Raw genomic sequence first — 21313 nt, 5'->3', positions numbered from 1 at the left:
GGGGTGATCCGTCGATATATGTGTCAACTTATTAGTATTGCATGATGTACATTATCCCATCTGTCAATAGCAAAACCGTATGTGACTGGTCAATCTCTTCGCAGTACGGATACGTGTACGAGCAGTGATAATAAGTGTTAGCATAATAATAATACTCGTGCCGTGTACGAGCAGTAACCCCTGTCCCTTGCAAGTTGCGCCACAATTCAGATGCAAGCTGTGGGTAATAATGGATACCGAGCCACCGGTGTACGGCGTGCGCCGTGCGGCGTACGGAGCATGTTCTTACCTTACATAAGCCGGTCATCTCGGAGCAAAACTTTCGAGCTACGATTTGGTATGTCTCCAGGCTGTTTTATCCCCATGCCAAACCCGCTACTAGTTGATTTAGCCTATAGGCTATACATGACGTACTTGTACGTGTAGATTACCTTGTATCTGTCCTGCTCTTTTGTCCATTATGCTGCGGACCGAGCAATAGTCTAGATTTGATTACGAATTACGAGATTGGGTAGAGGACCCTAGGAAGTGTTGGATTTCATTTTCCGTCTCTCCTTCTCACTCTCGCCCTCACTCTCGCTCTCGCTCTCACTCTCACCCTCACTCCCTCTCTGTCTCTCTGTCTCTCTGTTCCCTTCCGCCGACCAATGCAACGGCAAAGCCCACCACGGTTTCGCCCGAACCCTCTACGTGATCGGGACACCTTTCCATTCTATCCGGATAGCATATGTGTAGTACTTGCTTGCTGCATAGAGCCAACGAGGCCGTAACGACGTGGGTACCTAGAGAAGAGAATGCTATCGATGTTGTCGATGTTCGATGCTTTCTAGCACTAGCTTCGCCTGGTGCACCGCGAAACATGCACGTATATCAGGATGTCTTGAGTGTACCGTACAACCTAATCCCTCGATACGTCACAAACCTGTCCATAATTGGCCGTCGCTCATGTACAGACCGGTACGCGGGAACGACTGGAGCTACATCCGGATCCAATCATGGGCATATCAGTTTCTGGGCCCCTCACCTCCATCACGACCACACACACACACACACATCCATACCCCCCCCCCCTCCCACTTCTCCCTTGCCGTCGTTGACTGTGGCCTTTTTGACGAGACAGGCATTGCCGATGTCTCGACATGGCTATTGTCCCAATACTTCGACTTTCCCAACTGGGTCAGACATGCTTTCTCCATATCCAACTACGCCGTAACCAGTTCCGTACGGTCTTGCCCTGTTCTTGTCTCGGTCAATTGACAGGCCGGAAGTAAACGGTCTGCCTCCCCGTGCGGTCGTCGTCGTCGACCTCGAGTTGCCTATCTTCAGTGCCCCTCTCCGTCTCTCTTCTAGATATCGGGTCCCCCTCCCCCCCGCCATTCCCACCGAAAGAGTAACCGCGCATGGTGGAATGCGCCACATGCATTGCCCAATGCCCGTGTGCTGCGTGTACTCCGAGCCTGTCCGTCCGTTGTGTTTCGTCCTCTGGGAAAGGAAAGGAACCGTGCTGTCGATCGTCCTTTAGCGAGACCCATGAGAGACTCTGCTAACCCCCCGATAAAACCGCGAATACATCACAGCATGCATGGATTGGTCCTTTTCTTGACCGTTCCCGCTTTATCCATTGGTGCAATCACAGTAGATGATTCATGTTCCCCAGCGACAGGAGCCGGCTCCGGACGCACTCAATTGCACAGGCGTTTGGTGAACCCCTGTCTTACAATATGGGCCCATAGCATCGTATTCTCTCTCTCCATGCCTTTCTCTCTCTTTCTGATTATCGCCTGCCTGTTTCCAAACGCATCCATATGGTTACCGGATCCTGGAGGGGAGGGACCCGGAGTCTGTGAGATCAGCATGCATCCATGTATGCAGATACGACCAACCAATGCCATCCACATAGGTTACTGTTGCCTTACCCCAGTAGTGACCTAGTACACATACTTGTACCTCTCGTCCTGCTCTGCTAGTAGTATATGCTAATGCTCAACCTGTCCTTCCTTTATGCCATGTGCCGTCCCTTTATCTTCACCCATATCTCCCTTTACACCCTCTGATTCACGCCCTCTTCCTTCTCTGTATGCCCGATCGAACGCGCACCATACATGTATCACTACTACCACTAATGCCACATACCCACGTACACACCGCTCAGAGACACAGACACGGGAAGAACTACAGACGAAAAAAAAGAAAGGAAGAAAGAAACGTCCTGTCCCATCCCGCCTGATTCACTCTCTGAATAATCAGCCTCCTGCCGTCCTCACTTTCTCTGGTTATTTTAAACCAGAGCCCACCAGCCTCATCCTCTTCGACGACAATGCACGGTTGACAAAGATCTGGGCCTTCGTCATGGACAATTCTTCCGTATCCTCCTTTCAACATCAGCACCAGCTTCGACAGGATGCCCTTGCCCAGGTGCCACCGGAGACCATGGACTCCACGCAATACCTCTACCCGTACTTCCACGGGCCTCCCATCTCCGGCAGCCTCGACGACTGTGTCATGGCCTCTGCCTTCATGTTCGCTCCCGAGCTGATGGGATACCCGTACTACGCGTCCTTCAATCCACCTCCGCCACACCAGTACACGCCTCCAACTCCGGCTTACAGCACCGGGAGCCATGGCCATGGCCATGGATGCGTCACCCCGGGGGCGATGCCTCCGGCACCAGCACCAGACGGCCCCGTTCGCCCGCCGCCGTTAGTCCACACCTATTCCGACAGCAGCATCTCGTCTGCGAGCCGTCTGGCCCGCCAGCAAACCGTCCCCGTGCATATCCACCACCCTCCCAGCTCCTCTGGCGATGATGCGCTTCTGGTACAAGCGGCGCGCCCTGCCGTACCGGAAAGTGCTCCGATGTCGATGTTAGCTCCAATACCAGCACCGAAACCTGAGCAGGCACCTGCAGCACCGAGCCGTCCCGCTCCAGCCAGATCGGGTGGCGGGAACACCAAGGGAAACGTCAACAAGAAGGCGGTATCGGGGATGATGGCGGAGACGGCTACAGACACAGAAACAACAAGATCACGCCCCTCCTCGCCCTCTTCCTCACGCCGCCGGGACGCGCCGAAGAAGAGCCAGAGAATGGAATCGTCTGAGTCGTCTTCACGGCAAGACAGAAACGGCATTTCGACTAGCAGGATGCCAGCCGCATCCGAATACGTGACGCCGGCCGGCAGGAAGAGGAGCACGCAGTGTAACAACGATCATGGCCACGATCCCAAGAGCAGCAACCGCCAGGCAGCGCACAAGTTCCGCACCCGCAAGCGTCACAGCGTCGAGCGTCTCAAGGAGGCTGAGGCCACGGCCCGCTCGAGACATCAGGAGCTGAGAGAGGAGGCCACCCGCCTCCGCCACGAGAAGGTGCACCTCCAGAACATGATTCTCGAGCACGGCGAGTGCGCATGCCCTTACATCGACGACTACATTCAGGCCGCGGCCAGGACATGCGTCGCCCGCCGGGCAGGCGGCATCTCGGGTGGTGATACATGTAGTATAAATTTCACGAGTAATAGTTCTCCCACAGTCAGCGCTGCCTCTACGGCATGAGACCGCTTTTTTTTTAATATTTCAACCATCTTTTCTCACTGGCATCTTCCCCTTATCGTTCATTTTTATTTTTATGATGTGTCATCTGTTTTTGTTTAGATGCACACTGTGCAATACGCACACGCAACAAAGGGGGAAAAGAAAAAAATAAAGCCCTCAGTGATCGTTTCTGTTTGGTTCCAACAAAGTGGGAGTCCAGGATGGCTGTGTGAATTCGCCCGCGTCTTTTTTTTTTTGCTCTCTGATGTCCAATTCTACTTAATATTGAACTACTATTTGTGTCTCTTGCTTTTTTTCCCATTGTCTTACATACTCGTTTCCGCGAACTCGTGCGGAGCCCATCCCGTTGAGACCAGATACACGGGCCCAAAAGAGGAAACACGACAACGTGCACACACTTTCACGGTACACTACTGGTAAGTAGTATTGGCTTCTTGGCAGTCCCCTTTTTTATATTTGAGCAAAGAAAGACAGACATAACAGAGTACTGAATCACTCTAAAACACGACTAATACCCTTTCCTCGATTGTCTCGTGGTTCCTTTAAAAATTCCTGGGAAGGGGAAAAGGCGATGCATGCTCAGATAAGAAAGAAATTCCGTCCGTCGCTCCGTCGGGATTTTGGAAATGACAATGAACGAAGAAGACGACTCTTGGAAGCAAGGGAAAAGAAAAACAAACATGTCGGGAAGAATGACGGGAAGAAAAGACGGGGTATACGCCGATCCCCCCGTGGGACTTTGGTCTGCCGTGTCCCCCACCCCACCACCCACAAACAGTAGGGTATACATACATCGGATGTGGCACTTTGCCTATTTAAGAAGAAATACCCTCTTAAGGGAAGGACCCCGGGGCCGAGGGGGGCGCGGTAATATGGTGTCAGTCGTCGTCTGGTATTTCTATCACCTCGCGTGGAGGCCTATCAGATGGGGAAGCGCGCGGAGCTGCTGCTGCTGCTGCTGCCGCCACCGCCACCACTTTCTTAGCGCGACCAGCCGTCGTACCGTCTTCCCCATCCGATCCTCCGTCTTCTTCGTCTTCTTCGTCTTCTGGTTCAATCATAGCGGTCCATGTGCCGTCCGGGGCGGCGCGGATCCGTCTGGTCCGGGCACCTGATCTGCCGCTCTCGACAAGGGCCCGCCGCACACCGGCGAAGAAGTCGTCTATCCGTAGAGAGGGGGGTCGCGCGTCCCCCCCACAAATGGGACACAGCCACGAGTCGACCGTGCAGGGTTCCTGGGACGACTTATCCGTTGGCTTGGACGTGCGCGTCATCAGCCAGTTGGATAGGTCGAAGCATTCCAGGTGCTTGCACGAGGCGCCGCGAACGGGCACATCGAAGAGCACGGAGCTGAAAGGGTCGGTCACGCCTATGTGGAGGCTCTTGTCCTCGATGATGAGGTCGTCGTCGTTGGCGACCGATGCGCCCAGGAGAGCTGCTCGCTTGATGATCTCGGTGCGAGTCGACTCCTCCGGCACGTGTGGGTTGTGCCCCACCTGCGCCATGAGTGCGTCGTGTCTGGCTGTCGTGATCTTCTCGACAGCTATGAAGAATGCCATTCCGACTTCGAGCTGGTTGGGCGGCGTTGCCGGGATGCTGAGTTGCACCACATTCTCCCCCGCGACGACATAGTCGGTCAACTCCGTCGGCATGTCGTGGTGAAAGTGCTGTTTGTGCGCTGTCTCGAGGACCACATCGTTGACAAAGGCGTATATCTCGCCGGGCCAGTGCATCTTCTTCACGGCCCAGACGGACTCCGGGACCACGTCCGCGTTATCCTGGCTAGCGGCATCTGTCGTAGGCGCAACCCCGGACATTGTGCAGCAGCGCAGACGGTAGCGTGTGCAGCCTTCAAAGTACGACCGCACCGGCAGCCCGCTCAACCCCGTGTCCTTGCCAGGAAGCCGCGCCGCGTCTTCGGCCGTCAGCGAGAACCGGAGCGTCTTCAGTCCGATCTCCGGGTACATGCGCGTCGGCTCAACAGCGAACGCCGCGACGTACTGGTAGTAGCGCCCAAATGCCGTCTCGTCCGGCACCCTCTGTGGGCTGCGCAACCTAGTCAGGTGGGCGCCGATACGAATTGAGGTCCAGTCGAACGGGCCCGCGGGATACTCGCACTGCGGTATCACCCCGATGGGGGCCGCCCTCTGACGCTGTCCACCGCCACCGCTACTTGACAGGGAGCGGTGCGTTTGTCCAAGTGACACCGTAGCACCACGGCCAGATGTACGCCGGCTGTCCGCCGGCGAAGGAGCGGCATGGACGCCCGGTGATGGCTGCCCCTGCTGCCCTTGAGACCCCCCCGGATGAGCTACTGCCGTAGGAGCCATGAAGCCCATAGGACTCATCGTAGGGAAGTTCCCTCCACGGTTTTCGGGCTGCGGCTGTGGTGCATGGCCAGCCGCGCCAAACTGGGCATGGTACATCTGGTAAGGAGTGACCTGGCCAGGTCCTGTGGTCAAGTGGGGGCCAGGCTGTGAGCTTTGGTCTTGAAGTATGCAAGATGCATGGGGCTGCTGCTGAAGTGAGGGCAGTATATGGTGCTGTCTCTGTGGAGGCATCGCGTGCAAGATGCGATGCTGCTCCTGCAGGTGCATGCCCTGGACAGGGCTAACATGGGCAGGCTGCGGAACGTATTGGCGCTGCGCGGGATCCTGTGCCCTGTGTTGCTGGTCCACCATGGCCAGGGCCTGCGCAACGTCGCCCTGGTTGGACGGGATTCGGGGATTACTTCCACTCGAGGCAAAGCCTTGGCTGGGTAGTTGATGGTACAGCTGCTGACGGGGCGATTGGGTAGCAATGGTGATATCACGATGGTGTGTCTGGCGATACTGGGCGATGAGCTGCCTGTAAGCGACGATGAACTTTCCCCGTACTGCATTGGGTTTTCCCAACTGCCCGTCTTCCGCGTGCAGCTCAAAGCATTCCTCGTCATTGAAGAGGCCTTGGAGAGGTCTGGACGAGTTGTCAGACACGCCCATATACCTACGAGATACCGTGAATAAGGTTACTCGCATGACAGGCGACAGACAGCCTAGAATATGGATCATATCGCCCACGGTGATCGGGTAACCTCTCTTGACTGCATGGTCCAACATCTCCGTCCACCTGTTGCCCAAGTTTTCTAGGAACTTCGCCACCTGCTCGGCAGTCGTGTTGTAAGCCGACTGGGTGCTTGGTTCCGAGAGCGAGGGGAAGCGAGCGAGCCACATCAAATGAGATTGGACCATGTCATGGTTTGACCTGAGTATTTTAGAAAGGTGGTCAAATGCCTTGTCCACCAATTGCGGTTTCATAGACCCTAGGGCCTCGTGGACGGTATGTCTGTCTAGAGACCAGAGGCAGTACAGCTGGTGTGTGACGATGTAGAAAAAGTCATCTCGGCTGCATGCCACCAACAGGTTGGAGTATCGCGGCCTCTCGAGTTCCCCGCGTAGTCCGTTGAGGCCCCCGAACTGGGCTATATGCTGCTCGAGCTGCACGTAGAGGCTGCCCGTGAATGACCTTCTTGAGAGTCGGCGGGCTCTGTCTGGTACAGCAGCGTCCACAAGGCTGCGCTTCGGGTTTTGAAGCCCAATCTCCTGGTGATCGTTGTCACTTCTGCTCCGCTTCCGGGTGGCCGAGGACAAGGTCGTTATACCAGGTGATGCGGACGGTACTATACTATTTGTGGGGCCGGCTGATTCTAGAGCTCCAATGACGGCGATGGCCCTTTGTGGAATCGCATGGGAAGACACCTGAGGCGATGAAGCAACTGCTCCTGTAGCGGATGCATGCAGCTGGTCTGAACGCGTCGTGGGCGGCATGAGCGGGCTGGGGTCCGATGAAGCACCACGCGATGTTGCCGGGTTAGAACCGGCTGCGCCGGGCATGGGTTGACGATTAGGGTCGCGGACGCCACCAGGCTGCAGCTCAAAGGTGAAACTATTCGGGCTCGTGTGCGCTACTGCTGCAGAAGGACTCCGTTCGTTGGTAAGTGTGGGAGAGGGAAGGACCTGTCCGTGGCTGTGGAGACGATCAGCGCTGGTCCCCTCACGGTGCAGATGGTGACGCCTGTTCAGTGCGGACCTTGGATGGTTCGTCAGATGTGGTTCAGATGGTTGAGAGGTCGGTACAGCGCGCACGCCCGAGCCCGCGACTCCGGGAGCGGCATCCTTGTTGCCGATGATTTTGTCACCGATGGCCGACCGGGCTCTTGGTTTGCGGATGCCAAGGAAGGCGTTGGCAGTCTCGTTGGAGGCGGCGATTCGGGCACTGTCGCTAGGGTTCGGCGCGGATACGTTGAGTTTAGCGGTGGGTGGTAACATTGCAGGCGTTGCCATTCTGTCGTGAAGATACCATTGCCTACCATCATCATAGATTTTTTAGCGTCGCGTCAGATGCTGCTTGCTGCTGAACGTTCAGGGCGTGCGTAAACCGAGTTGGAGGGGCAGAGGTCGGATGCATACCATCTCCTCCCCCGGTTCACCGCCAAACCATTATATGCCGTTACTTGGTGCGAAGATCCGGTGGCTATGAGCGACCGCAACGTCCAAGGGAGCCAAAGGGTTAGGCGAGGAGGCTCAAGACGAGGAGCAACGCGGTCGAAGACGATGGCGGTTTGCCTGTGGGCTCCCGTCGCAGACCTGGCGTGGCTTGCGCGGGGCGAATTATGCTGATCCGGACGGCTTGTCGAGGAGGAAACGGTCGAGTAGTGGGGATCATCGGTAACAAGGCGTGTTCGGTCGGATAAGATGGAAGCAGTTGAAGACGTTGACGCGACTGCCGCTGACCCTCATCAGCCTTCAGTCTTGGAGGGAAGGAGGTCAGATCAAACAATGGCCGTCACTTGTTGGTAGTTGCATTCAGAACTACCAACGAGCGGAACGTTCCGCGATGGTTTGTTGGTCCGTGTCTATCGACGTGTCCTACGGGTATTATTAATACCAACAAGAGATTACTTCATACGGCCAACCGCTAACTACTACTGCTACTACTGCTACTACTACTAGCTATTTGTAGTACCAAGTCCACTGTCCGAATAATGGTTGTGTTTGACCTTGGCAATGGCACGAGCGTGATCATGGGATAGCTACGAGGTCGTCCCAACGGGCTTCAACACGGTGCTAAACTCAGCACTGCATTACTCTCTATCAGTGCCTGCATCTGACAAATGGTTGAGCCGTTCTTGGGATCTGGGCAGCTGCGTGTAACATTTCAGTACAGGGTAGATTCCGAAATAGTAGCAATTCGCTACCACGAGTTGATAATATAGCTAAGCTATATTAATTATTACTGTTTCTTATTGCGGCGTCAAGGAGTTGAAGCAGGTACGCGTGGGTCAGTTTCCTGTCGCTCTTCCCTCTCCAAGCTTTCTCGTGCATGGCGCCCCTACGTAGGGGAGGTATAGCTGTGCTGTTAATTATCTTAGAGCATCAATATTATTATTGTTATTACTCGTACTCGTCGTACCTTTGCTCCCGCTTTCACGGTACATTAGTATTACGGATTGATATACAGGGTACGCCACATTAACTATTATTCGAGATTGGAAACCTACATTAGTAGTGGGTGGATTTGGAGACCAGAGAGTCAGGGTGCCAGAGAGAGCCAGAGAGCCAGAGCCAGAAGGCAAGTACGATGGGAAATAAGAGGTCTGCGCCTTCCCGACCTACCCCAAAACACTACGACGTAGTATCGCTTGCATGACTCGCTTTTCCCCCTTCACCTTTCATGGCCCTTGAACTGTATTACCACCATCTTCCATTGGCAGCATTTCTATTATCACCTTCATCTCAGCAACCGCACTCATACATACACGACTCATTTACGAGATATCACAACTTCTCCGCTCTCTCTCCCCCCAACATTCAAGAGTCCCAGCACGTGGAGTGGAGTGATCCTGCCCCCCCCCCCCCCCCCCCCAGTGATGCAGTGATCCGCCTCAATTGTTCCCTACATGCACTTATTGCAACCACGGATTACGGCTTCCACGGTGCGATATATCTCAGCATTAGTACGTACACCTGCGTCCACAGGGATCCACGCGCCATCCGAAAAGCTCATTCGACCCTTACTTGGCAGTACTCAGGAGCTCTTCTCTTTCTTTCCAATCCTTCACTATCCTCGACTCAGTACGAGTACAGTACGACGCCGGGCTTTTTTTTTTCTTGTGTCGTATCGGTATCTACCGGCAGAAGTCAACCCAATCCAACAAGCCATCTGATCCAGTCTCATTTACCAGTCTCAATTACGTCGTCATTGCCAACCTTTGTTTCTCCCTGATCCATCTCAGCCTCTGCTTTAGTAACAATCTCCCCAACTCGTTGCGGCACATGGTGGTGTCTCAGCAGGTCTTGTGTTACTGACAGTTGTTATTGCTGTCGTCGTCATTTTCGTTGTCCGTCCTTTGTCGGCTTTGTGTGTGCGCGCTGCACGCATTAGTATCCAATTTTTTGGACACCCAATAAGTCATCGGCCACTCAGACGCTAGCCGTCATCAACCTTTCGGTCTTTGGCCCCCCCTCTCTTTCTCTTCGCGGCTCCTCAATCGCGCTACGCTTTCTACCTGGTCAAAACCCACGACAGCCCAGGAACCTTGGCGCACCCAGAGAACTCTGCCAACACACTCCCACACACACTTTCGCACACGCACGGACACGCGCACGCAGGTTTGACGTCAATCATCTTCACCTCGTCTCCATAATTCACGACATTAAGCATTCCTTGCCACTGCCGCTCCCGGCCGATGGCGTCTCTCGACTCTACTCAGTGACTCTTCTCCGACTGAGTGGACACAGAGAGCCCAGCCCGACCGCCGAGGCGACAATCTCTGGTTCGATTCTACCCCACGATCGGCTACCGCGCCTTCTACAGTCAATATCAGTCACACCCATAGTCGGTGTCAAAAACTATCGCGTCTGCGCCCCCGGAACAAGGTTGCCGTCCACTCTGCAGCCGCCACCTGCTCACAATGGCCACCAAGATGCCCAGCGGGACTGCGGGGAAGCCCGAGATTGGCGAGGTCTTGATGGTGATACGTGAGTTCCCTGCTTTACCGACATCGTTGTTTTCACTCCGTCACAGAGCAATATCCGTGACCATACCCTCTACTTCTTTGGCGCTGACCATATCCACACGCTGCAGACGACTTCCTGGCCCGTAGCTCCGACGAGCTAACCCTGACAAAAGGCGATCGCGTCGAGCTGATTGAGCGCGACGATGAATTCGGCGATGGATGGTTTCTGGGAAAACACCTCAGCAACGGGAATACCGGACTTTTCCCCGAAGGTTCGCATTTGCATCATTTCTGTATGGCTTCTCATTAGTTTGCTGACCCTCTTGTTCAGTATACACACGATCTGCGCCCAATGTCCCGCCCACAGCCACAACCCCTTCCACAACCGCCATCCCGACACCTCTCGCGCCTCTGGCCGAGAGCTCGCAGGAAAAGCCCGATGTCGCTGCTGATGGCCTTTCCAGCACCGTAACCGCATCTCCGACAATCGCCGATGGCCCTGTCACCTTCCCTCTCCAGGCGGCCAAGACCGAGCCCAACCCCGATCCCGTCTTGACAGCTGAAGACCCTGCGTCGACTTCTTTGAGGAGCCCCTCCGATGCAGGGACTGGGCAGGATAGTCAAGTCTTGAATGACACCCTCAACGTCATCAACGAACACATTACCAATCTACGCTCTCCAGCCAGTAACAGTGGACTCCGATCGCAGGGCGCCGATTCCGGGAGTGAATACAGCGCCTCGTTACACCACCGCGTGTCGTACATCCAGGGCGAGGAGACTGACGAGGAGGAGGATGCCACCCATACACGTGAAGAGGTTGAGTCCTGGACAGCAGACGACGTAGCTGAGTTCTTATTCACATCAGGCGTGGAGAAGCAACATTGCGAGGTGTTCAGAGACCAGGAGATATCGGGTGAGGTGCTGCTGACCATGGATCAGGGATCCCTGTTCATCAAGGCCTTTGACTTGGGATCGGTCGGCCGACGTCTCAAGACTTGGCACAAGATCAAGGCCCTTCAAGACGAGGTTTCCGATGATATGCCGACCTCGCGTCCTGCGACACAGACGTACGGCAGTGACATCGCGTCCGAGGAGGGGGGTGCGCGAGGTAGGGTCAGAACCAGTACTATGACCACATCGCCCTCTACCCCCCACACTTCTGCCAGGACTCACCGACTCTCAGCCACCTACACCCCTCCCATCATGGCACCTCTCTCTTCACAGGGGAGTCCCACGCAAAACGACCACCGAAGGCGTCCCTCTGCGGCATCTGTCAGGAACCTTCACCACTCGCGACGCCACTCATCGACCGACTATCAAACCAGCAACCCTGGCACCCCAAGGTACTCAGTCAATGGCGGGAATTCTGTTACAGGCGCCACCCATAAGAAGCAGTCCTCGTTCGACCGCAATTGGACCCTTGGTAGTGCTGCACCCGCGCAGCGCCTCGCCGAAGGTAACTCCGAGCCCGATCTCCAGGACTCGGCCGTGGATATGGACCGTGGCTACTTTTCTGGAACTGAGGTAGAAGGGCGGTCGCGCAACCTACTACGTAAGCGTGACAGTGCTACCGCAGAGTCGAGGAAGTCCAGCTACGCGGAGGAGCAGAGAGTCCGGAGCGCCACAGCCCTATCGAGGCACTCTCGGTTCGGGAGCGTCGAGTCTTATCGCGATAGCTCTCTGCCCAGCCCTGCACAACAAAAGTACTACGGCGCCCAGGCAATGCCCCACCGGAGGACAGCATCGACCAACACGACTGAGTCGGTCCGCCCCATTCCGCCGGCCAAGGACACTCCGCCCACCGTCACCAGGCTTGATAGCCAGGGGTCTGCCAAGGGCCCGGTGCCTCCTGCCAAGGATGGTGACTGGCTGTCGTCGCTTGTTCACAAGCCCATCAGGACGGGCGGTTTCGGTATCCGGGCCATCTCGGACAACCTCGGCCTGGACAGGAACAAGCACAACAACTCGATAGACTCCAAGAACAACTCGCTACCCTCGCCGGCAGCGACGGGTTCCAGCACCCCCTCGGGCGGCCCCAGCCTCGAGCTAGACTCGCCAACGGCGGGCAAGATCGCCATGGGGCCGGGTGCTCAGCCCAGCAGCCGCAACAAGGGCAAGAAGGGAAAGAAGGAGACGAGTGCCTACACGCGCGGCCTACTCAGCATCTCGCCCCAGGAAGCCATGAAGGAAGCCGACTACAGTGGCTGGATGCGAAAGAAGAGCTCGAACCTGATGACGACGTGGAAGCCGCGCTTCTTTGTGCTCCGGGGCCGACGTCTGGCGTACTACTACTCGGAGGATGATGACGCGGAGAAGGGCCTGATTGATATTTCGTACCACCGCGTGCTCCCAGCCGACAACGAGAAGCTGACGGGGATCCACGCGTCCATCACGGGTGCGGTGGGCGGTCACCAGCCGATGCCGACGTCTCTGACCGGTGGCGACGACGAGGAGCTCGAAAAGGGCGACGATTCGACCTTCATCTTCAAGCTGATGCCCCCCAAGGCGGGCATGTCGCGGGGCGTGCACTTCACCAAGCCGACGGTGCACTACTTTGCGGTGTCCAACCTGAAGCAGGGCCGTCTGTGGATGGCGGCTCTGATGAAGGCGACGATTGACCGCGATGACTCGCAGCCCGTCACGACAACGTACCAACAAAAGACGATTTCCCTCGCCAAGGCCAAGCAGATGCGTCACCGTCCGCCGGCACTGATGAACCTCGAGGAGGCAGCCATCGAGGACGACTCGTCGTCTCTCGACCAACCCCGCGGTCCAGACGGTCTAGGCCTTTTCAACGGCATGGACGCTGCCTCTACCGCAGCTGCCAGCAGCATTGGCACTGGCAAGCCGGATGACAAGACGGAGGAGTCCTAGCCTGTTCCCACAGTCTCTGTATTCTTCCTGGACACTTTTACTCTTGAATTCTGCTCATGGAAACGCCTTTACGACTTGTAGAAACTTCTTCTTTTCTTTTCTACAATGACCTTGAACTTTTTTTTTAGCCTCTCTTTCTTTGCTTCTCCCTTTCTTCTCTTCTTCGTTCAACCTTCTTCTCATCTGAACCCCTCCTCTTCTTTCACTTTGTCAACTACTCTTTACTGCCGTCTTTTGGATACCACCATCATGATGAGGGTGTTTTTTTACAACACTTTCTTGTTTCTTCTTCTCTTCTTGGAATTTTTGCATCCCATGCAAAAACAATCATCTCTTTTATACATTTTGAACCAAAGCCCCCCCCCCCAACTCTTACCTTATTATATAGTTGACTGTTAATTCTAAATTGGTGATACCAAGACTGCTGTCCTGTGCAAGAGTGATTTATGAGGGGAAAAATAACAAAAAGGGGCTTGTGTTGATGTGATTCATGCTAAATTATGCTTGGTCTCATAACAAATTTCTCTTTTTTGACTAGAAATTTATCTCTTGGCTTGATATAAACTAAACCCTAACTTCCCACTAAATGTGAATTACTACTGAGCAGGTACCGACTCCCTCCGACTCTGATTGTGCTGCTGCTGGGCCATCTGGGTGATGACCTGTCCGACGTTGCGCATGATGGCCCTCTCGAGGCTATCAAAGGTGGCAGACCGGCTGGCAAGGCGAGACTCGGTGGCCAGGCCGAGGGTGCGCATGATGGCTGAGTGAACAAGGGCCACGGCGTCGTTCTCGGGAAGCTTCTGCTTTATCGCGTCCACGCACTGGTTCCGCAGACCCTGCAGGTGGCGGCTCACTTCCGAGCGGAGGAGGAGGGGCTTCTGCGCAGCTGAGGCGGATGCTGCGGAGCCGCCATTGGTAGAGGTCGTGTCCGGCGTCGGGGTGCGTCGGATCTGCGACACGGTGCGCTGGATGAGGTTGTTCATGCCACCGTAGCACGTGTCTTCCAGGTTGTTGTTGAGGCCCGACGGATCCTTCTTTATGCCCACCACGCGGTCCATGGCCGACCACACTATATCGTGGGCGTGGGGGGTGTTGGCGCGCTTGAGGCCGTCGGCTAGAGATACGCGGAGGTTGTTGAGGCGCGAGAGGAGGAAGGGCTCGATGAGGGGCGGGGTGGGTTTGGCCGGTGGTAATGAGGCCGCTACTGCGGGTGGCGCGGGCGTTTGTGCCTGTGGGGGGGCAGCAGGTGGAGCAGCAGGACGCGGTGCAGGAGATGCGGATGAGCCCGTCGCCAGGGGTTGTGGCGGCGGTGCGGCAGCTTGCTGGGGGGATTGGCGGACTGCGTTGGCGTCTTCCGACTTGATTGCGGGACTCGCCCGTACGGTCTGCTGCGGTCGCTGCTGCTGGGGGAAAGGTGAGTTGTATGACGGCGTGGTGTTTGGCCTTGCAGGTGCAGGGAGTTGAGGATTGGTGAAGGAGGCGGGATGCTGTGGTCGCGGCGGCTGCTGCTGCTGTGGCGTGGGACCGACAGCGTGAGGGGGAGAGACGGATGGAGGAGGAAATTTCTGCGGCGGTGGTTGTTGGTGAGGTAGGGGATGTTGTTTCTGCTGCTGCTGCTGCTGCTGCTGCTGCTGGAGATTGTTGTTGTAGTTGGGCATTTGGAAGCCCTGGGGTATCTGCTGGTGGGGTGCTCCAGGCTGATATGCCTGGTGGGGAGGGATGCCGGCGTGGGCCATCTGCTGTTGAGCGTAGGTGAAGCCAAGGTGATGTTGGTGGTGGGGATGCTGGTGGTGATGCGCACCGTAGGTCTGGGCAGCGACGAGATTGTGGTCGGGAGAGGTTGCCTTGCGCCTCTTGCCGGCGTCGAGCTCGACTCCCGGAACGCGCTTCCATAAATTGGTCACCTCCTCCTTCTTGAAGGCCTCGTTCCCGATAAGGTTATGACGCACACTGCTCTCCCAGCCTTTAGTCTCGGTGTGGAAGTAGAACCACGGGTACCTTTGGGATATGCGTTTGTAGATTTGCTTGAGCGTGAGCCCTTCGGGCGCCACCGAAAGCGTCTCGTCGATGAGCACCCCGTAGTTCTTGTTGGGCTTCTGCAACTGCTGCTCCGTGTAGTCCTCCCTGCGTAGATCGAGGGCTGGCGACTTGGGCCGAACAACTTTGCCCTTCTTCTCCTTGACTGGGCGCTCAGGGTCCGATATAACGGTACCGCCTTCGCCGTCCTCCTCGCCCTTGGGCTTGCGTGGCTTGTACTTGCGCTTTTCGCCCAGCGAATCGCCGCCGCCGCCACCGCCGCCGCCACCGCCGCCGCCACTGCCGCTGCTGCCACCCTCAGGTAACGGGTGCTTTCGTGGGCGCCCAACTTTTCTCTTGGCCGGTGGCTCCACTGGGGGTATCTGTGCTGCCGCCTGCTGCCTGGCAATCTCCTGTTCAGCTTTCTTCAGCTCCCTCTGCTGTCTCTTGGACATGATGCCATTCTTAGGTGGCCGCCCGGGTCCCCTCTTCCTAGGTACGTCGGCCATGGACAGGTTCCCGTCCTCGACCACGGCATGGTGACTGCTGAGTGGGAGAGATGTCCGTGTGGTTCCGTCGGCGGACGCCATGGACATCTCGGCATCGGCGACATCTTCCATACTCCTATCTTCAGGATCTTTGCCGGCAGCCCCTGCAATGGGAGGAGATACGGCACTCAACATGGAGATGTCAATGTCGGGCTCCTCAACATCCGAGAGCTCATCGTCGTCGTCATCGTCTTCCTCACCGTCTTCACCCTCCTCGCTTGTGTCCTGAGCCAGGCCATTGCTGCGGGGCTCAAAGTCGAAGCTCATCCCATTTCCACCGCCGATCCTCTTCTCCTTGGAGACTTCTTCGGCACCTGTGCAGCCAAGCTCGACGCCGTTGATGTAGAAGCTAAAATCGATGTCCTTTATCTGGAGCCTGTCACCACTGCGCAGGGTGACAACAGAGCCGATGCCGCGATGGACATCTTGGTGGAAGAAACCGTTATGGTGCAGCGGTATTGCCTCGAAGACACCCGACGACTTGTTGTACGTGATCTGGAGATGATTGCGCGATATTCCCTTGGACTTGTTGACGATATCAGGACCGGGCGAGTGGATGCCGATGAAGGCAACGTGGTCGGGAGAGGGCCTCAGCGACTCCCAGTCGACGGCGGCGGCGCCGGGAGTGTGAGAGACGTACTGGCGTGCTCGCTCGCCTGCCTGGCCCTGGTCCTGCTTTTCGGGGGCTGCAGATGACTCGGCTGAGTTGGTCTTTTGACGTTTGGTGGGAGGGCCATCCTCATCCTCACCACCGCTCGACTCGGGTCCCAGCATGCCTCCCTCCTCGCTAATGTACGACTTGCTAAATTTATGCTCCTGGCTGAGAGGGGCGGGTGGCGGGAGACCCAGGCGCATGTTCTCCTCGGTCTTGAGGCGGTGCAGCTCGGCGCGCTTCTCGTCGCGCTGAGCCTGTCGGATGGCGGCGCGGTCTCGTCCGATGATGACGCTGTACGTGTTCATCTGGAAATCTCCGTCGGCAAACTTAATGCGCGCAAACGACTCGAACCTCTTGCGCTGGCGAACCAGGGCGTTGCCTGGCGGCAGGGTAGCGTTGTTGGTCATAAGAGATGGGGGCGGCGCTGAGTCGACATGCATCTGAGACGGGGTAACGGTGGATGGGCGGTGGTGATTTTTCGGATCGGGTGTCATCAAAGACATGTAGTTTGCTGGTTGGTTGCGCCATGTCTGGGCAAAGGCGGCGAGATAGTCGAGGCTGACGGCCCCGAAGTTAGCCGCAGAAGAATTCATGTTGCCAGCAGAGGGCGGCTGGCTACCCTCCTTCTTGACCTGAGCCGGTGACTGCAGGCTAGTGGGCGTGGATGCTGGGGGAGGTGCTGATGTTGACGTTTCTGCGGCGGCGGGCGGGAACGCGAGCGGAGCAGAGGCGTCGGCTACACCTCCAGCGTCTTCGGGCTTTGCGCAGACTTTTTCGTCGTCGTTCTGCTCAGATGAAGGCGCAGCGATGATCTGTTTCGTGGTGCCGTCAGACGCGGTCTTGTTGTTATTGTCACTCGAGGTTGCCACGATGGCGGCAACAGGAGGGGTTTCGGGTATTGATGACGATGCAGGTGCCGATGCAGGTGCCGATGCAGATTCTTGAGTCTGTGTGTGAGAAGAGGACTGGTCCTGGGCCTGGCTCTGGGGTGTGGTGAATAACGAGGGCAAATAGCGTTGGCCATTCTCCTTGTGGCTCTCTGCTGTGGAAGCTTGTTCTGAGTGTGGAGGCGCTGCTGATTCTGTTGCTGCTGTCGGTGTCCCTAATGCTGCTGTCGGTTCCGATGCTGCTGACGCTTCTCCAGACTGTGGCGTATCGCTGACGGTATCCTTCTTTGCCGCGGCGGTGGCAGCCGGGTCTACACTATGATGATCCATGGTAGGAGCAGCGGCAGCGGCAGAGGAGGCGTCGGATGGCCTCTCCCTGGCAGCAACTGCGCTGGACGAAGTCATCGCTGCCAAGTAGGGAGAGGGTTGGTGGGGAATCGGGAGGGAGGGGGGAGCGTTGGCAGCTCGTTCGAATTGCGGCGGGTTGGCGGTGATGGTGACTGATGGCAGGTGCGGAGTCAGTCGATCTCTCGGAGACAAGATCAGAAGTTTGTCGCAGTCGACGACACCCCAAACAACGAAGATTTTGTTCGTTTGCCGTGCCGATGGACCCCTAGACGCGTCAGAGGACGGTGGGTGGGCGTGATCAAGGCCAAGGGCGTTGCGAATGGAGGCGGGGAGGGGGGAGACTCCTGGATGCGCAGAGGCAAAAAGCCTGTTGCAGTTCGATTCCAGAGGCGCTTCACTCTCCTCGCCTCTTTCCCTTTCGTCGGGCGCCCGCGATGCCGAGCTCAGTATTCGGTGTTGGGGGATGCTGATTGGTTGGATTCGTGTATCTTGATCCACTAAATGTTCTCCCCGTCCTCTCGCTCTCTGTTATTCTCTTTATGGCAAGGAGTGCTTATTAGTCCTTGGTCGTTCTTGCCAGTACAGTCAAATATGTCTATAAAACGATTATGGCATGTAACGATGTACTATGAATATCGTTAAATGTCCGGTGTTTCGTTCTTATTTTTCAGAAAACACTTGCTCCGAAATGACTTGACGGTCCCAAATCCAAGCTGCAGCGCTCCACCAAAAAATATGAGGCCTGCTCTTGTCCCGTAAAGGTTGAATCTTCCTTTTGCAGGAAACCTATTGTCTTTCCACAGTCACTCTCGTACGTGCACGTGGCTGTCTCTCTTTCGGTGCGAGTACCCACATGTTGTTAGTTGCGGGTCGTTTTCCAATGAGCCTACCCTATACCAGCGTCTCTCTGCTTCCTGCTTGCGGCAGCACACGATGACCCGTAGACGTGAATACAGTATACAGTGGTCTCAGCCTACTGGCACGTCCTGGGTTGATGAGTGTGCGTCTGATTTCTCGATTGAAAGGAAGGAAGGAAAACTATCTATGAGGTTATCTACGGATGTGAGTGTGGCAGCAGCCAGGGGCTGCTTGGTCATGTAATTTTGGTGCCACATCATCACGGGAAATTCTATCCCGAGGGGGCATATTGCCAGTGTCCTCTTACAAAGAAAACGTGTGGTTGGATTTGAATTTGAATGTTGAGGCTATATGTGGCTTGAGACCCGTGTTGAGAGTTGGATAGATTCATGTATGGATACAAACAGCGTTTCATCATGACGACAAAGCAAACCATCAAGTCGAAACAAGAGTCCTCAAGAAAGAAAAAAGCAAAACGAACATAATGTTCGGTTCCGTGCAAATACGTCACACTCATTACTCATCACAACAGCGGACGCTGTTCAGCTGACGATGACGTCGCGCGCCACCCATAAAATTTATCAGACAGCATGTACGCAGAATGGCACAGCATGCCGGCCAGAAAACCAGCGGCATCGTTGCGAAAGGCTAAGATGCCACCTGCAGTAGTAAGCATGACGGTCCAGCGCTCCAGGCGCTCCTGGTGGGAGACATGTCGATGCTCGCGCAGGAGGACGTGCTCATGGTTGCCGTCCTGGTTGGCGGCAGCGACCTGCCAGAGGTCCGGGGCGCCATTATTCAGATCGTTACCCACCTTGGCGAGTTCCAGCCCAGCGGCAAAGACCATGATGCCCAGCAAGGCGTTGGGATAGTACCGCAGCAGACCGACGAGGGCATCTCCAAAGACGAGGCCGAGCACGAGCTTGAAGGCGCCCAGGATGACAACGCTCGCGCCGCTGCGCGCGCCGAAGCGGTACTGGGCTGCCAGGCCGCCGGCACCATGGCACACGGGCATGGCACCGAACCACGTCCCCGTGAGGTTCATGAGGGCGACGCTGAGGCCCATGGATGTCACGGATGGCGCGGGGAGGTCGGGCAGCAGGTCGGCGGAGAGCTGGGACACGGCTACGATGGAGTTGAGTGTCGTGAGCGGTAGCTGGGCGATTGCCATGGACAGCGCGGGACCGCCGAGCCAGCTGGGAGAGGTGAAGCGCGGATGCCACACGTTCAGCGCGGGCAGGTAGTCGGCCCTGAAGCCGGCGAGCGCGAGGGCCAGGACGAAGAAGACGAGGGCGTACGGAAAACGGGCGAGCCGCTGGGTCGCGACCAGCACGGCGAAGGCGAGGGCGGCCCACAACCGGTTGTCCAGGAGCGGGCGCGTCCAGTGCAGCGGCTGCAGGAGCGACGACCCGGCACCCAGGACTAGCGACAGCCCCGCGCCCAGCTGGATGCCCTTGACGACGGGGATGGGCACGATGCGGACGATGACGCTCAGCAGGCCCGTGACGCTGAGGACCAGGACCGCCAGGCCGACCCACTGCCCCGCGGCCACGACGACACCTAGGGACATGGCGTCGTGGCCGTCGCGGCCGGATATGGCTGCCGAGGCGATGGCCTTCATGGGCTGCACGGGCAGCGGGATGCCGAAGACGGCGCCGGTGAGCATGTTGAACAGCCCCGAAAAGACGAGCGTGGAGCCCAGGTCGACGTAACCCCGCGCCGCCAGAGCAATCATCAGCGGGAGCAAGGTGCCCAGGTCGCCTAGGGAGCCCGAGATTTCGGCCACGGCAGACCGGTGCATCGTGGACGCATTGTGGCGGTTCACGCGACGGAGTTGAGAGAGTAGTCCTCGGGGCATTGTTTCAACCCTCTCCCAGGCAAGGACTGAGCCATCCCGAGCGTAAGGGGAAAGAGTTGTAAGTATGATCTTAGCAGCTATGGTCGTGTGATGTGGGGGGGGGCGGGGTTAACCTACGGATGGTGTGTCAGTGAGCGAGTGAGTTATCGGTCGGGTCATGTGGGGGAGGCATAAAAGAGAGCAAAGTACGACTGAGCGGTACGTAGCTCGGTAGTAATGTACAGATATGTATAGAGGGTACTCCGTATTATCAGTATTACCAGTAGCAATATCACGCATCAACTTTTTCTTTCGGGGTTCTGTATCGTACGTGCAGGATGCGTGCGGGATGGAGCTGGGATGCAGGGAAGAGAGGGGTCCTCTTTTCGAGCCTTGAGCGGGCGCACTGTACATCGCTGGGCCCATGGATGCCTGGAGAGAGAGAAAAGTTGGAGGCTGGAGAGCCGCTTCTTCTTCTCCTTCTTGTTTTGTATCATCATCATCATCATCATCATCATCATTGTTATGACTAGGATTTTTTATTTCTACTCTTCTATGTTTGTTCTCATTTTTGATCCATAGCGACGGGGTAGAGCAAGGCTACAAGAAGCGTGTAAGAAGCGTGTACAGAGCAGTAAGGACAGTCAGACGCTCAAGAGCACAGAGCAATACTACTCCGTACTCGTAGGCTGTAGCATCATCCTTATCAAGGGTTCCCCTTGCTCTGCTGAAAAAAAAAAA

The 21313-nt window shown here is 56.4% G+C and overlaps 5 protein-coding genes across 5 annotated transcripts; 2 read left to right on the top strand and 3 right to left on the bottom strand.

Moving 5' to 3' along the window:
- Positions 1-1578: 1578 nt before the first annotated feature.
- GMORB2_2523 (uncharacterized protein) lies at positions 1579-3549 on the top strand (the record flags this gene model as incomplete). Its single annotated transcript, XM_035464503.1, has 2 exons — positions 1579-1701; positions 2248-3549. 2 exons carry the CDS (start codon positions 1579-1581, stop codon positions 3547-3549), a joined length of 1425 nt encoding a protein of 474 aa, XP_035319689.1.
- Positions 3550-4427: 878 nt separating this feature from the next.
- GMORB2_2522 (MIZ/SP-RING zinc finger) lies at positions 4428-7871 on the bottom strand (the record flags this gene model as incomplete). The annotated part of the gene is made up of 4 exons (XM_035464502.1): positions 4428-4438; positions 4553-5990; positions 6165-7544; positions 7665-7871. 4 exons carry the CDS (start codon positions 7869-7871, stop codon positions 4428-4430), a joined length of 3036 nt encoding a protein of 1011 aa, XP_035319688.1.
- A 2630-nt stretch (positions 7872-10501) lies between these two features.
- Positions 10502-13420, top strand: GMORB2_2521 (SAM protein; the record flags this gene model as incomplete). The annotated part of the gene is made up of 3 exons (XM_035464501.1): positions 10502-10568; positions 10675-10818; positions 10878-13420. The coding sequence occupies 3 exons, from the start codon at positions 10502-10504 to the stop codon at positions 13418-13420; spliced, it is 2754 nt and encodes a 917-aa protein (XP_035319687.1).
- Positions 13421-14016: 596 nt separating this feature from the next.
- On the bottom strand, positions 14017-17934 carry GMORB2_2520 (FH protein; the record flags this gene model as incomplete). The annotated part of the gene is made up of 2 exons (XM_035464500.1): positions 14017-17589; positions 17845-17934. 2 exons carry the CDS (start codon positions 17932-17934, stop codon positions 14017-14019), a joined length of 3663 nt encoding a protein of 1220 aa, XP_035319686.1.
- Positions 17935-19258: 1324 nt separating this feature from the next.
- GMORB2_2519 (Sulfate transporter family) lies at positions 19259-20536 on the bottom strand (the record flags this gene model as incomplete). Its single annotated transcript, XM_035464499.1, has 1 exon — positions 19259-20536. The coding sequence occupies one exon, from the start codon at positions 20534-20536 to the stop codon at positions 19259-19261; it is 1278 nt and encodes a 425-aa protein (XP_035319685.1).
- Between the last annotated feature and the right edge of the window lie 777 nt (positions 20537-21313).

This window comes from Geosmithia morbida (genome assembly GCF_012550715.1).
Source record: "Geosmithia morbida isolate 1262 chromosome Unknown scaffold_13, whole genome shotgun sequence".
NCBI classification, from domain to species: domain Eukaryota; kingdom Fungi; phylum Ascomycota; class Sordariomycetes; order Hypocreales; family Bionectriaceae; genus Geosmithia; species Geosmithia morbida.
This window is presented reverse-complemented; position numbering and strand designations above follow the sequence as displayed.